Source organism: Lithobates pipiens, unplaced genomic scaffold (assembly GCF_037356315.1).
Source record: "Lithobates pipiens isolate NorthernLeopardFrog02 unplaced genomic scaffold, aLitPip1_a1.2 Scaffold_16, whole genome shotgun sequence".
Lineage (NCBI taxonomy): Eukaryota > Metazoa > Chordata > Amphibia > Anura > Ranidae > Lithobates > Lithobates pipiens.
Window position 1 is genome coordinate 174,682,339 of NW_027507748.1, and position 16,056 is coordinate 174,698,394.

Genomic DNA, 16,056 nt, shown 5'->3' on the forward strand with positions numbered 1-16,056 from the left:
TTGATGCTGGCTGCTGCATTTCACGTTTAATATTTTGCTTGCACAATTATAATTTTGTTTATTTTTTGTTTAATATTTTACATGTGGAGTGATCTGAATATACATAATGGATTACTGGATTATCGATTCACCATTAGCCCTTGTACACATGGTCCGATCGGTGTACAGTACGTACACAGTGTACGGTGTCGGATAATCCGACTGTGTGTGGGCTCCATCGGACTGTTTCCATCGGAATATCCGACGGACAAAGTTTTAGAGCTGGGCTATAAAACTTTCCGACAACATGATCCGATCGGACTTTGTCCGATTGTGTGTAGAGAATTCTGATCGGACAAAGTGCCACGCATGCTCAGATCAAATTCCTAGACCAAAGCTATTGGCTACTAGCCTGAACATAGTACCGTTGTAACGAAATAACGTCATCGTGCTCTGAATGATCGTATTTTCCGATAACTTTGTCTGACCGTGTGTATGCAACACAAGTTTTGGACAAAATCTGTTGGACAAAATCCGACGGATTTTGTTGTCGGAATGTCTGACCATGTGTACAAGGGCTTAGATATGTGGTTTCAAAATGCTTATAGCCTGATACGAAAGTACAGGCATTGGGAGGTGGTGAGTGCGTTTCTTAAGGGAGAGGAGTCACTTATCACTTTTTGGTGTGGTGGATGGAATAAGAAGACACTACAATGGCGGATTATTTGAATACCAGACGTTTTTCTAGACTCTATATTAAGTCAATGGAGGCAGTGTAGTTTATATAATATGGCGTATTGAGGTGGTTAAGGGGAACCCTCACCAATCAGTTTTTTTTTAAATGGACCTTCAGGTCTGGAATGGATTTTAAGGGAAATCCAGACCCTTATCCGAGCACGCAACCGGCAGCCTGCCAGAAAAGAGGGGCGAGAGAGCGCTCCCCTTCCTGAAACGTAACAGGCCACATGCCTTCAACATGGGGAGGGTGCTGTGTGGTCCCCCAAAGCACCTTTTCCCCATGTTGATGGGGACAAGGGCCTCATTCCCACAACCCTTGCCTGGTGGTTGAGGGGGTCTGCAGGCGGGAGGCTTATCAGAATCTGGAAGCCCCCTTTAACAGGGGAGACCCAGATTCAAGCCCCCCATGTGAATGTGATGTCAGAGGGGGTGGAGTTACTAGTTTACCTCACTGGGTGGCCCCGCTATATAACAGAGGTGGAGTTTTTTTTTTTCTCAGTACCATCGGCGCTGTGATTGAAGATGGATGGACATCGTGGAACACTTTTTTAATTAAGGAATTGTCAAAAACAGTTTGCTGTAATTTTTACCTTTTTGACACTTTTTTGGTGAATGGGTAAGGGTACAACGTACCCCTACCCATTCATATATGGGGGGGGACTGGATCGGGAGGACCCTTTGTTAAAGGGGGCTTCCAGATTCCAATAAGCCCCCTGCCCGAAAACCCCCGCAACCACTGGGCAAAGGTTGTGAGGATGAAGCTTTTGTTCCCATCAACATGGGGACCCCAAAGCACCCTCCCCATATTGAGGGCATGTGGCCTGGTACAGTTCAAGAGGGGGGCACTCTCTTGTCCCCCTTTTCCTGTGCCCTGCCAGGTCGCATGCTCAGTTAAGAGTCTGGTATGGATTGGGGGGGGGCGTAATTTTTTTTTATTTTGCATGGGGTTCCCCTTAAAATCCAGACCTGAAGGGCCTGGTATGGATTTTGGGGGGACCCCCCACGCCAATTAAAAAAAAATTTGGTGTGAATTTCCACTTACTATCCATACTATACCCAAAGGGCCTGATAATGGACTGAGGGGGAACCCACAATGTTTTTTTTCAATGATTTTTATGCATATTGCCGGAATCTGACAATACATTAGGCCGCGTACACACGCGGGGACTGTTCGCTCAACTTTGTCCGTCAAACAGTTTCAGCAAACAGTCCGCTCAAAATTAGCATGGACGGACTTGCCCACACACGACGAACGAACAGTTTGCTGAAACCGTGCGCGATGACGTGAACGGCACGTACGACGGGACGGAAAATACGACGTCCTATACACTGCATTACAACTTTCGGCGTGTAAATCCTTTCTGAGCATGCGCGGAACTTAGTTTGACGAACAAGCCTACACACGAGGGGACTGTTCGCTGAAACCAAGTTTCAGCGGACAGTTTTTCGGAATTTCCGAAAAACTTTGTTCAGCAGACTGTTCGCTGAAACTGTCCGCTGAAAGCCCACACACGAGCGGACTGTCCGCTGAAACACTGTTCAGCGGACAAAGTTGGGCGAACAGTCCCCGCGTGTGTACGCGGCCTTACAGCTGCAAGCAATTTTAAACTACATTTTTTCCTTTAGAAATTTAATTTTTCTGTGGTACTGTTATAAACATGGGAAATAGGCGCTATTTTACAGGCAGACTAAGGGGACCCCCAGGCATGATATTTAAAGGAATATTTAGTTTTTATTGTTTCACTTTAAGCATTATTAAAATCACTGCTCCTGAAAATAACTTTTTTTTGCATTGATACATGTCCCCTGGGGCAGTACCCAGGCCCCCAAACACTTTTTATGGCAATAACGTACATATAAGCCTTTAAAAGTAACACTTTTGATTTTTCACATTCGTTTCCCATAGACTTTAATGGTGCTTGCATGTTCGCACAAATTTTTTGTGTGTTCGCATGTTCTGGTGCTAACCGAACTAGGGGGTGTTCGGCTCATCCCTACAGGCTATAGTTTGCTATTGTTGCCACTTGCTTTTCCACTTACAAAAAGCCCAGAATATTTTTATGATTATTATTATTATACAGGATTTATATAACACTAACAGTTAGTGATTTACAATATAAAGGAAGACAGAGGCACATTAGGATTGGATGTTGGCAAAACTTAGTCCAGTGCTGGCATGTTCAAGCTCTGGACTGGAGGTTGCATTAGTGGGTACATCGGTTAAGCCTTAGTACCAGGATCTGCAGGATCTGCAGTGTCTAGATACCAGTAAATCATAAAAGTGGTCCTCCTTTGATTTTCCCTGTTTTAATCTGCCTTGCATGGCACACATTTGTCAGATCATCGTTGGTCATTTTCTTGAGCTCTGATTAACCAGGCATGATTGCAAAATAAACGATTGTAAAGAAATATTTGGCTGTAGCAGGAGACAGTTTGTTCACAGAAGGGCTGAAGAACGGTACAGTAATGAGTGTCTGCAGGCAACAGTGAAGCATGGTGGAGGTTACTTGAATGTTTGGGGCTGCATTTCTGCAAATAGAGGTGGAGATTTGGTCAGGATTGATGGTGTCCTCTATGCTGAGAAACAGAAGCAGGTACTTATCCATCATGCCATACCATCAGGGAGGCATGTGAATGGCCCAAAAGGTATTCTGCATAGGTCATCTCGGGGGTCCATGTCTCCTTTTTGTGTCCGGACCGTGTTGGCCCGTTCACATGTTGGACACCTGTTTTTGTGCAAAATTGAATCTGTTTTCTTTGTATAATTATTTATCTTCCTATATGGAAGGTTTGCCCAATCTTGTTCCGCCGGTGTAAATCTGGGTGGGCCTCACGAGTATACATACATTGCTGCGCAGGTCTGTTAGTGGACTGCAGCTTAGAACAAGGCTTGGTTGGGCTGCCATCATATAAAGGGAGGTGATGAAGGGCGCCGCCTGTGTCCCTGGACGACGTAATTCTATTACGAAATTGAATAGGACGGAGCGACACGCTGACTTCACCTCGTGTTTGCTGTTTCAGTATCCAGGAAGGACGGGTCTGTCTGAGTGTGTGCCGCCCGGCGCACCAGACGTAAGGCATTCTTACAGAGACCATATTGTAAGTGTAATACTTTGTTTTTTCGTTTTAATAAATCTGAAGGTTTTTCATTATTTGGAGCATTTATATTTTTACATGCCATGTATATCCATCTATGGGCTTTAATTTAATGAGATGGTTTGAAGAGTAGTGGTTCTGCTTGTTGCACTTTGGTGACTGTGTCATCACCATGGGCAGTTGGAAGTTCAGCGGTCTTGCTTAGTGTGTCCCGGAGATTGTACCATTACTACAGGCTTTCCCTGATCCTCTGTAATGGGGAATCATGGGCTTCTGGTAAGAAGTAACTCTCTGTATAGCGGTTGTGGATTCAGCATAGTTTTTTCACATCAGCATTTGAAGATTCATCTTACTTATGGATGGACTTTATTTAATTTAATTTTATTTTAGTTGTGCACGGATAGATACCATACATATTTGAATTTTGTATATATGATTGGACTTGGCCCATTTTTCACTTATATTTTTCACTCATATTTGTCACATATATTTGAGCTATATTTTTTTGTTTTAATTTGTGCACTTACCATTGGATGATGCACAATTTTTTTTTACATTTATGTTTTTTCATTTATGGTTTTTCACTTATGTTTTGTTCGTGTTTTTGTGATTTATGGTATCATAACATAACATATATGCACTGTTATATTTGTTTTTGACTCACGCTGATTCCGGGCAGTTCCATGATTGGTGTGTTTCTAACATTTGGTTGAGGTGTATATTCACCTTAGAGCTACAGGTTTAGCATGATTCTATTTTTCTTTTTAATAAGGTATTTGTGCCTTTTCCTTCCCCATAGCTAAGAAGCATTTAACTCATGCAATATGGGAGAGACCACAATGCGTAAATTTAGTGGTAGGCGCCAGTGGGGCTTTAACTTTCTCCCCATAATTTGTACTGTTAAACTCCAGTCAAACTAAACTGTCCTCTAACAATGCTCTGATCTTTTTAATTGCAGCAACTAAAAAACTAGTACCTAGATAGTAGGTAAAGCCAGTAGGATACATGATCTCAGAATAGATAACCTGAAAAAAATTGACCAAAAATTGCGACAAAACACTAATATAGTATCTCACAAAAGTGAGTGCACCCCTTACATTTTTGTAAATAATTTATTATATCTTTTCATGTGACAACACTGAAGAAATGACACTTTGCTACAATGTAAAGTAGTGAGTGTACAGCTTGTATAACAGTGTACATTTGCTGTCCCCTCAATAATAACTCAACACACAGCCATTAATATCTAAACTGCTGGCAACAAAAGTGAGTACACCTCTAAGTGAAAATGTTCAAATTGGGCCCAATTAGCCGTTTTCCCTCCCCGGTGTCACGTGACTCGTTACAAGCTCTCAGGTGTGAATGGGGAGCAGGTGTGTTAAATTTGGCATTATCACTCTCACTCTCTCATGCTGGTCACTGGAAGTTCAATATGGAACCTCATAGCAAAGAATTCTCTGAGGATCTGAAAAAAATAATTGTTGCTCTACATAAAGATGGCCTAGGCTATAAGAAGATTGCCAAGACCCTGAAACTGAACTGCAGCATGGTGGCCAAGACAAAACAGCAGTTTAACAGGACAGGTTCCACTCATAGTTACATAGTTAGCAAGGTTGAATAAAGACACCAGTGCATCCAGTTCAACCTGAGTGAGTGTCTACAATTGTCCCTATCCCTGTACATTGCTCACTCACATGGGTCCCTACCCTCAAGGAGCCCACAACCCAAGGTCCCCATTCATATACTAGGGTCAGTTATGGACAGAAGCCAATTAACCTACCTGCATGTCTTTGGAGTGTGGGAGGAAACCGGAGTACCCGGAGGAAACCCACGCAGGCACAGGGAGAACATGCAAACTCCAGGCAGGTAGTGTCATGGTTGGGATTTGAACCAGCAACCCTTCTTACTGCTAGGTGAGAGTGCTAACCACTACACCACTGTGCCGCCCTCAGAACAGGCCTCGCTATGGTTAACCAAAGAAGTTGACGTATGAGTGCTGCTAGCATTGCTGCAGAGGTTGAAGGGGTGGGGAGTCAGTCTGTCAGTGCTCAGACCGTATGCCGTACAGTGCATCAAAATGGAGTGCATGCCTCTCATCCCAGAAGGAAGCCTCTCCTAACGATAATGCACAAGAAAGCACAAGAAAGCCAATTTGCTGAAGACAAGCAGACTAAGGACATAAATTACTGGAACCATGTCCTGTGGTCTGATGAGACCAAGATAAACTTATTTGGTTCAGATGGTGTCAAGCGTATGTGGTGGCAAACATGTGAAGAGTACAAAGACAAGTGTGTCTTGCCTACATTCAAGCATGGTGGTGGGAGGAGTGACATGGTCTGGGGCTTCATGCGTGCTGCCGACACTGGGGAGCTACAGTTCATTAAGGGAATCGTGAATGCCAACATGTACTGTGACATACTGAAGCAGAGCATGATCCCCTCCCTTCGGAGACTGGGCCACAGGGCAGTATTTCAACATGATAACGACCCCAAACACCCTTCCAAGATGACCACTACCTTGCAGAGGGTAAACGTGATGGACTGGCCAAGCAATGGAATCAAATGGAAGGTGGAGGAGTGCAAGGTCTCTAACATCCACCAACTCCATAATGTCATCATGGAGGAGTGGAAGAGGACTCCAGTGGCAACCTGTGAAGTCTCTGGTGAACTCAAGGCCTAAGAGGGTTAAGGCAGTGCTGGAAAATAATGGTGGCCACACAGAGTATTGACACTTTGGGTCCAATTTGGACATTTTCACTTAGGGGTGTACTCACCTTTGTTGCCAGCGGTTTAGACATTAATGGCTGTGTGTTGAGTTTGTTTGAGGCAAAGTGTACCAAAGTGTCACTTCTTCAGTGTTTTCACATGAAAAGAATAATAAAATATTTTCAAAAATGTGAGGGGTGTACTCACTTTTGTGAGATACTGTATAAGAAACTAAGCGGCCTAAAGAAACAACCTTAGTTTTACAATACTTGTTCAAAATGGTCCTCATTTAAAGCATCCAATATCTACAACAACCTAATAATAAACACAAAATTGACCATCATCATTTCCTTTTTCTCACTTGATTCTGCAGTTCTAGCTTATATAATCATAGCAAATTTGCTCTTTTCTCTCTTTTGTTGAATATTCCAAAGCTAACACTGTACCATACTGAAACTTTGTAATATGCATTATTGTTTTTTTCTGATGCCTTGTACTTCAGTTTTTGACAATGTTAGTGTTATCAATCCACTCTGATTACGAGTTGAAAGTGAAAAGACATTAATGTCACATATCTTTTAATTTTTCATGGTACTAATTTTTCTAACTTTTTCAACTATTTTAAAATTGGTAAACTAATACATCTTTGTCAGTGATTGCTTTATTTTAGAAATCAATATATCATTGGTATGCAGAAAACAATAATATAACAGGTAAACGTTGTTATTGCTTACCTTTGTCTGTAAAAACCGGCTCACTCCATGCACCCCAGTATTTGCTTTCGGAACAGTAGATTTTCTTTGCCCTTATTTGCATACTGTAACTTTTGCCTTTTTCCAGATCAGAAAATACATATTCATGGTTTTTAAGAAAAATATTCTGAAATGTAACAATAAAAAATTAAAATATATAGCACTACATTAATATATATGAGTTGCTCTGCTATTAATGCTATTGATTTAGTAAATACAATGGAATAGCTGTAGATGGTATAACTGATGGTAATGGGTGTGATGGACCCCAGTACTCAAGATGAGTATGTCCTCCAGGCTCCATATAAGCTTCCGTTGCTCAATAACACAATGATGCCAGATCCCACAGCCTACCCAGTCACTTGTCGAGACTCAGCATAGGGTGGTGGAAGACATAAGATTGTTTATTGAAACACAGGCACAAAGAGATATACACTCTGGGGACAATCCCCCTTTTTTGCATAATGACACAGGGTGGGGTAAACTGTACATTCAGTAACATGAAACACAGGTATATTCAACCTTTGCAACAAATAATTCAATCAGTAACTGGGCACGTAGACAGTACCTAGGAAGTAATAGCTGACAGTGGGTTCATTAACATGAGCAATTTAACTAGGCACTTAAACCAGCCTAGGCGACCAGACTATTCGGCCCCTACATCCCTGAATACAAAAATACTGTACAATACATATTCTTATAAGCATAAAACATAACATCTCACACTAGTTCCATAACAAGTTAAAGTGATCACAAGATTAGTCTTATCTACAAGAGATGCTTAGGCGGACAGAAACAATAGAACAATGGTATACAGCCACTTAAAGCGGGAGTAAACCCGCAGATGTTGTTTTTTTTGCCACCTGCAAAGGAAAAGGCATAATGAGCTAGTATGCACCGCATACTAGCTCATTATGAAATACTTACTCAATATGAAATACTTACCTTAGAACGAGGCCCTGACATCTGGCCGAACCACGCCGAGGGAGCTGACATGTTCCCTCTGCGTTTCTTCCGTGTATCGTGGCTCCGGCCACTCACAGCACCGGAGCCGCGATACCCGGAAGAAACGCAGAGGGAACATGTCAGCTCCCTCTGCGTGGTCGGGGCCTCGTTCTAAGGTAAGTATTTCATAATGAGCTAGTATGCGGTGCATACTAGCTCATTATGCCTTTTCCTTTGCAGGTGGCAAAAAAAACAAAACAACATCTGCGGGTTTACTCCCGCGCATGCGCGTGGGAGATTTCATCCTGGCCGAGTCCGGCCACTGCCGGGCTTTCAGCCGAGAATCCCCTTGTGTGCATGCGCCGCTGCAGTCAGTGATATTTTTTTTACCTACAGGTAAGCCTTATTATAGGCTTTCCTGTAGGTAAAAGTAAAAAAAATGAGTGAACAACCACTTTAATAATAAACACACAACAAACCCCACACCACCTCAAACTATCTGGTAAAAAGTCTACAACAGTCTATGAGACCAAGCTCATACAATATTCCAGCAGTCTTAAAGGTGGAATTCATATATTTCTTGAGGAATATTGTTCATAAATATTACTGTCCCAAGTGAAAGATCCTCTCCATTCTTTCAGTGTCTATTAAGTAGTCGTCCATCATTTTCTTGATCACCCTGTGTCCCTAATAGACACAGGATTACTTGCACATAAGAGGGACCTGGGGAGCTGAGAAAAAGAGTTCCCTTACCTCTCTAAGGTAGGCTGCGTTCTGCAGACCCCCTGCCCAAAGTTATTCCCATCACAATGAGCACTAAGCAGAAATGTTACTCCAAAGTATAGCGACCTAAATAAGCCTGTGGAAAGCATGGCAAGATATACAACCTTTTTAGACTCAAGTCAAAAGCAAGCTTGGATGGGATACCAACCCCAAAGATAGGTTCCTACCAGAATAGAAATCAAATGTCCCAGGGTGCAGGAACCCAATTGAGGAAACATGAATAGTGATGTGCAGTAATAATAATAGGGTGAAGCAGGGCAGCTGGAAGAGGTGTCTGACTCAAAGGTCTAAATTAGAGGTGACAGTCCTGGGAGGTAAACCACCAATTAAACCAGCAAGATAAACAAACATCCTCTACTTATGGAATTTGGGGTGCACCCTCATGTAGGAGGTTGAGCACAGTACCTCCAGCTTTGAATCCTGCAGCTTGGGTGGGAGGAAGGCCATGAGTTTGACTATCCATGAAGTACTCATTCTCCACCTCAGACCTCCTGCGCTGAAGCACACTTCAACCACCAGAGACAGTGCTAATGTCAATGTCAAAAGCAGGCCCAAACAGATCACTCCCTTTAAAAGTCAACCAAATCAAATGTCCCTTAGATGAATCATTTACATCCCAGACACATAGCCAAGGTGCCCTATGCATGTGAACTGACATCAGTCCCATGCAAGACAGAAGCTTAAATGCTTGTAGGAGGCCATCACAGCTACTGTAAAGTGCTGGGCTGAAGAAATCTGTTTCCAAAACCCTCAATGACACAAGGGCCTGCCCCTGTGATGGAAGTATCCTCTTTAACAGACTTAATCTTCTGTGACACAGGACAGAGGGCCACTCTCATTAAATCAAATTGCAATCTAAGAACAAAGTGTAAATGCCTGTCAGTAAAGTCCCTTAAAGTAAGAACACTGTAAAACCCATTTAGTTGTATGGTTGCTAAGGTGGATCACTGGAAAGTCTACAGAGGGTAGAGACTACTTATCAATAAATTCCCTTTCAAATGGAAAAACCTGCATCATGTTCTTAGAAAAGGCCTAGTATCCTACAAGTAGTTTCCAGTTTTCATTGAGAAAAGGCTTAAAGTGTAACTCCACTTTTTTGAGAAAAAAACAACCCTCTCTGAATGATCAATGTACATTGCATGGATTTTAATAAACTTTGTTGCAGATTCCTACCTGTTTGTGCTCTGAAGAAAAGGCTGTTTTTTGTACGCAAAGTGAATCTGAAAAAGAGTGACTTTTTCATTATTAATCAGCTGATGCAGTGTTCTAATGTGGAAACTTGCAGGGTCCACATCCCTTTAGAAGTAATTAACCATTTGGGATTATGCCACCTTTAGATGTAATCGACCATTTGGGAATATCTCTCTCAAAATCTGATTTGTATTTTTCTGACTACTGGGAGAATCAGTCAGCCAATCACACAAGCAGGACATTATATTTCTGGGGAAGTTCTGCATAGCAACTTGGTACAGAAGGCCTCAAAAAATGTACAAAATAGCTTGTGCGGCAATATATGCAATATTATTATTTTTTATTTACTATATTTTTTCCCATTAAAGTGGAGTTACCCTTTTAATACAGGACGTAGCAAAAAGATCTTTGCAGCTTTAGGAAACAATTCCTTGTAAACAGCCTCTCCAGTGTGGATTCTGAATCTGGATTAAAAAAACAGGAGGCTCAACCACAATTTGAGCTAAAGGCCCAGAAGGGTCAAAACTAGACTCTGCTGGGGATTGAGGCGGAGCATGCTTAGAGACTCTGCAAGTAAGTTGTTCCTATAACTGGACACAAACCAACAAAAAGTCCAAGGTAAACACAGCGGTCCTTGGGGGCATAAGGGTAGATCTTAGATTTGAAGCAGACTCTAATAAGGATAAGCACCCACCCCCACCCCCCTGGTTCACACCAGAACATCCAAACAGGCAAAAAATTTGGAAGAACACACCAACACCGTTGCAGTCTATGGGACATGTACATCAAAAATCAAAAGTGCTAATTTTAAAGGCTTATATGCAAGTTATTGCCATAAAAAGTGTTTGGGGGCCCAGGTCCTGCCCCAGGGGACATGTATCAATGCAATTTAAAAAATTGCTGTTTTTTGGGGAGCAGTGATTTTTTTTAATGCTTAAAGTGAAACAATAAAAATGAAATATTCCTTTAAAAATTAAGCCTGGGAGGTGTCTATAGTATGCATGTAAAGTGACACATTTTTTCCTGTGTTTAGAACAGTACCACAGCACATTTCTAAAGGAAAAATTGTCAATTAAAACTGATCGTGGCTGTAGTGAATTGTCTGTTCTCAGCAATATGGATAAAACTCAGTGAAAAAAAGGGCATAGGGGTCCCTCCCAAAATCCATACCAAACCCTTATCTGAGCACGCAACCTGGCAGGTCACATGAAAAGAGGGGGGACAAGAGAGCGCCCCCCCCTCCTGAACCTTACCAGGCCACATGACCCCAAAGCACCTTGTCCCCATGTTGATGGGGAGAAGGGCCTCATCCCCACAACCCTTGCCTAGTGGTTGTGGGGGAATGCGGGCATGGGGTTTATCAAAATCTGTAAGCCCCTTTTAACAAGGGGACCCTCAGATCCCACCCCCCACGTGAATTGGTAATGGCTACCATTTCACACAAAAAAGTGTCAAAATGGTAAAAAAGACAAGAGACAGCTTGGGACGAGTCTTTTATTAAAAAAATAAAAATGTCCAGCGATGAAAATTCACGCCACTAGACGAACTGAAAAAAAAGCCTCAACAGTTCCGCAACAGGCCTGAAGGGCCTAGTATGGATTTTGCGGGGACCCCTGCGCAATTTAAAAAAAAAATTTGTTAGGGGTTCCTCCTAATATTCAAACCAGACCCAAAAGGCCTGGTAATGGACTGGGGGAGGGAGACCCATGCCGTTTTTTTAATGAGTTTTATCTATATTGCCAAGACCTGACAAATCATTACAATCACGATCAGTTTTTAATGACAATTTTTCCTTTAGAAATGTCATTATTCTGCGGTACCATTCTCCAGACACCCCCCCCCCCCCCGGCATGATATTTAAAGGAATATTTCATTTTTATTGTTTCACTTTTAAGCATTAAAAAAAAATCACTGCTCCCCAAAAAAACGGCTGTTTTAAAAACTTTTTTTGCATTGATACATGTCCCCTGGAGCAGGACTCGGGTCCCTAAACACTTTTTTATGACAATTTAAAATGAGCACTTTTGATTTTTCATGTCAGTGTCCCATAGACTTTAACACTAGCGGCTTTCGAATTTTCCCCGAACACTGCATATTGTTCGGTGTTTGCCGAACAACCAAGGTTTGGCCTGATCTTATGCTCAGGCCGAACCGTTCACCCATCCCTACACTATAATAACAGAAGCCCCAGGTTCTGTATTAAAGGCATCAGTTCCTTCTAGGGATATCAGATCCTGATGATAGTTTGCAGATTTTCAAGGATGATTAAGTTACTATGGGCAAACAGTGGAGTGGGCCTGGAGGCTGGATGCTTCACCTGGCACTTCATTAAAAGCAGTAGCAGGATGGTGCTTTCTTTAGGCTGACATACAGTAAGTCTTCAGAACTCTAATTTATGGTCAAGCTTGGATGAAACAAATTATTTGCATTCTAGAAGGGACTGGCTTCTGCTTAGTCTATATTATATACTGTATCATATTGTGCTATGTACAGTAAGTGTGTTTTGGCAGTGGTACAAAACACTTCCCTCTCTGTGTAAAGACTGTCAAACTCAGCTCATATTCACCATTCAGGCCTTTTTTCAGTGAATACAAGACTTTCTCTGACTGAGGTAGAGAGGCGGGCAGTTGACATCATGTCGTTCATCTCAACCAATCAGTGGAAGCCTTGTATTTATTGAAAAAAAGTGCAAGGCTTCTGCTGACTGATGGTCAGAGGAGCTTTCGCATGTGGCGTCCCTACGCTCTCATGTACAAAGAAGTGTTTACTAAAAGTGCTTGTATTTTTTTTACCTTATGAGTAGTGTGCTTACTTTTAATATAATTAAAGAGTTTTTCAGTTATACACTATGTGAGTTAGCCTGATTTGCTTTAATGGTATGGTGAACTATTCCGGGTCACTGGATTGGACAATAAGACCCTGTCTGGAGACTTGAAGGTTCTATTAGTCCCCCTGGAGACGGTGTTCCAGACGGTTTCCCTGCCAAAGGGATTTAATTCTTATGCCTATCTGACTCTTTAAACATAAAGGGTCCAAAGATCCTGGTAAGAGTCCTTTAATTGGAGAAGGCGGGTGCACTTTGGTGTTGCACACCTTAGATTACACAAGATTTCTTTATCATTATTGTCACAGCAGTGGAATTGAAGTTGAGTCACTTTGAGACCGTTTTTTTCACATTTTATTTTCTGTTCTTTCTTGATATAATGGTTTACCCATATCAAGTTTATGTTGTCACTATTAGCACGGCAATGTGAATCTTTCAAACAAAACAGAGACATAATGAGTAGAGGTGGGTTGTCTTCAACATTTTTTGCTGCAGGAAGTAGTATGACCCAATTGTTTAAGAATTCCTAAATGTCTGTGTCCCTCAATGAATGATAAAAAAAAATATGTTTACAGAATATAGGAATAACGAAGTGAAAGTTCATCAGTTCAAACTTCTTCATTTATAATACTTACCTTGATGTTGGTAAGTGTCTGCATCTCTGTAACTCTAATATGATATTGGAAACAGTCTGCGGATACAGGGTTTACACTTGGTGGAGAAAGCCATTTAAGTTTTGTGCTCTCATTAACCGAGGTTACAGAAATATTGATTGGCGCATTTAACAATTCTGCAATTAAAACAGCATAAATGAATGTAACAATTCAATGAACTCATTCCAAGCTTTGTAAATAATTCTGTGCATACAATTACCTTTATAATAACTGCAGTTTCTGTGCATAGAGTACATTAATATAATACTGCATTCATTCTCAGGAATGCATATTGTATTCAATTGTTTATTTATGTTAGTTCAAATACATAGATAAAAGCCATTATCAATTACACAATGGACTTCTGCACATTAGAAATGTCCACTGCCGAAAAAATGTGTTAGTTTTTGTTTTATAAATTTTTTTCCATGATGATCATAATTTGTAAAGTCGTAAATTCAAAAATGCGAAAATCGAATAATAAGAAAGAAAATCTGAAAATTCGAAAGAACGTAATGAATATAAATGTATCCGAAGTTATGAATTATCCGAAATATCTAATGCTGCATTTAAACAAATGGAACATAACAAATTAATAACAAATAATAATAAAAAGTTTTTAATACTATTATTGTTATTTATTAGGATTCATTTGTCACATTCCATTTGTTTAGATACGGCATTCATTATTTCGAATAATTTGTAACTTTGGATAAATTCGTATTCATTACGTTCACTATCAGCCACATTTGAAAGGAAATTCCAATACTTATCATTTAATAGTTAGTAATAGTTAAGTTATTATTAGTTACTGTAGTTATTATTTCAGATTTTAAAATTTTCTGATTTTTGAATCTCAAATTTCCAAAAATTCTGAATTTTCGAATTTACGAGTTTTCATTAATTAGGATATTTACAAATAAAGAGATGGGGTTACCACCACTCCAGGTAGGTCTGCTGAAACAAAAAGGTTTTTCCTCCAGGAAATGAAGCGCCCCAGGTGCTGGCTAATGCATATAGCATATCAAGGTGAGTAGAAAATTCTGGACAGCCTCACTCCAAATTAAGGTTATCGTGCCTTTATTAGAACATCAGGATTACACTGTACATGTCACAGCAAAGTAATACAGAACCAAAAAGAACTGACGCATTTCACACTAAAAGTAGTGCTTACTCGTAGCTGCTATATTACAGCTGTTAGAAATACACCACCTTGTGAGCTCTGGAGCTGTTATACACAGAGCTATAATACCGGGTCACAGAGGTAGTAAACCAGCAGCACAAAGACACTTCTCTGGCAGATTATGGAGACAGCCAGCAAAGAAGGAGTGGAATATTGCATGAAGAGGTGCCTGGACCTACCTCACTCATTGGCGGCAACATCTGGAAGCTTCGCTACAGTTAGCACTAGCACAGCCGCTGCCTCTGCCACCTCTGGAGCCACTGTCGCCATGGAGAGAGCCGGCTTACAGGAGAATGATCCCAGGGAGGAAAAGAAAGAAGACCTTTTGCATCATGAAGCAGTCTCGGTCCAGAAGAGCACTGCCCAAAGAGAAGGATCAGCAGCCAGTGGGCTGGTGAACAGGAGGCACTAGCATCTCTAGCACAAAGAAACCTATTGAGGCAGTGGTATACTTGCGCCCCTTGCCTACCCGTACAGCAGCCAGAAGGATCCCTGGGCTAGGTTCTCCCTGATGGAGATGTGTGGCGGGGGCCATGGTCAAAGGCGGGAATGGAGGTGAAGCAAGGTGGAGCAGCTGTCCAACAAACTCAATTAATGGAGCTATGTCACCAGGGCAAAAGATGCCAGCCTGGCATCTTGGTCCCCTCAGTGAAGCAGATCCCCCAGGAAAAGAAGAAGCAGAGCAATATCTCCAGCAGTTCCATCAAGACAGGAAGAAGTCTGCAGCATCCCTGCCATCCATATCTAGCCTACTCAGCAGAACCCACAGCAAGAATCTACCAATGCTAAGTACTCACAATTGAATTTATTATGTAATCTGACTTCATTATCTAAGCTAATTAATGATCTTAGTATGTCCGTAGTTTAACCACTTGCTTACTGGGCACTTAAACCCCCCTCAGTCCCAGACCAATTTTCAGCTTTCAGCGCTGATGCACTTTGAATGACAATTGCGCGGGCATACAACACTGTACCCAAATGAAATTTTTATCATTTTTTTCCCACAAATAGAGCTTTCTTTTGGTGGTATTTAGTTACAGCTCGGAGTTTTATTTTTTGCTAAACAAACAAAAAAAGATTCAAAAAAATAAAAAAATAAAATCATGTTTTAATAGTTTGTTATAAAATTTTGCAAACGGGTAATTTTTCTCCTTCATTGAAGTGCGCTGATTAGGCGGCACTGATGGGCTGCATTGGTGGGCACTGA

General features: G+C 41.3%; 1 protein-coding gene across 1 annotated transcript in view; it reads right to left on the reverse strand.

Annotated features, from left to right (window-relative positions):
• Nucleotides 1–16,056, reverse strand: part of LOC143982232 (interleukin-5 receptor subunit alpha-like) — a 93,440-nt gene that overhangs the window by 32,134 nt on the left and 45,250 nt on the right. The window contains exons 7-8 of the mRNA XM_077480777.1: nt 13,649–13,803; nt 7,253–7,397 (exon numbers count right to left, since the gene is read on the reverse strand). Coding sequence (XP_077336903.1) covers nt 7,253–7,397; nt 13,649–13,803 — 300 coding nt within the window. The remainder of the gene's footprint in view (nt 1–7,252; nt 7,398–13,648; nt 13,804–16,056) is intronic.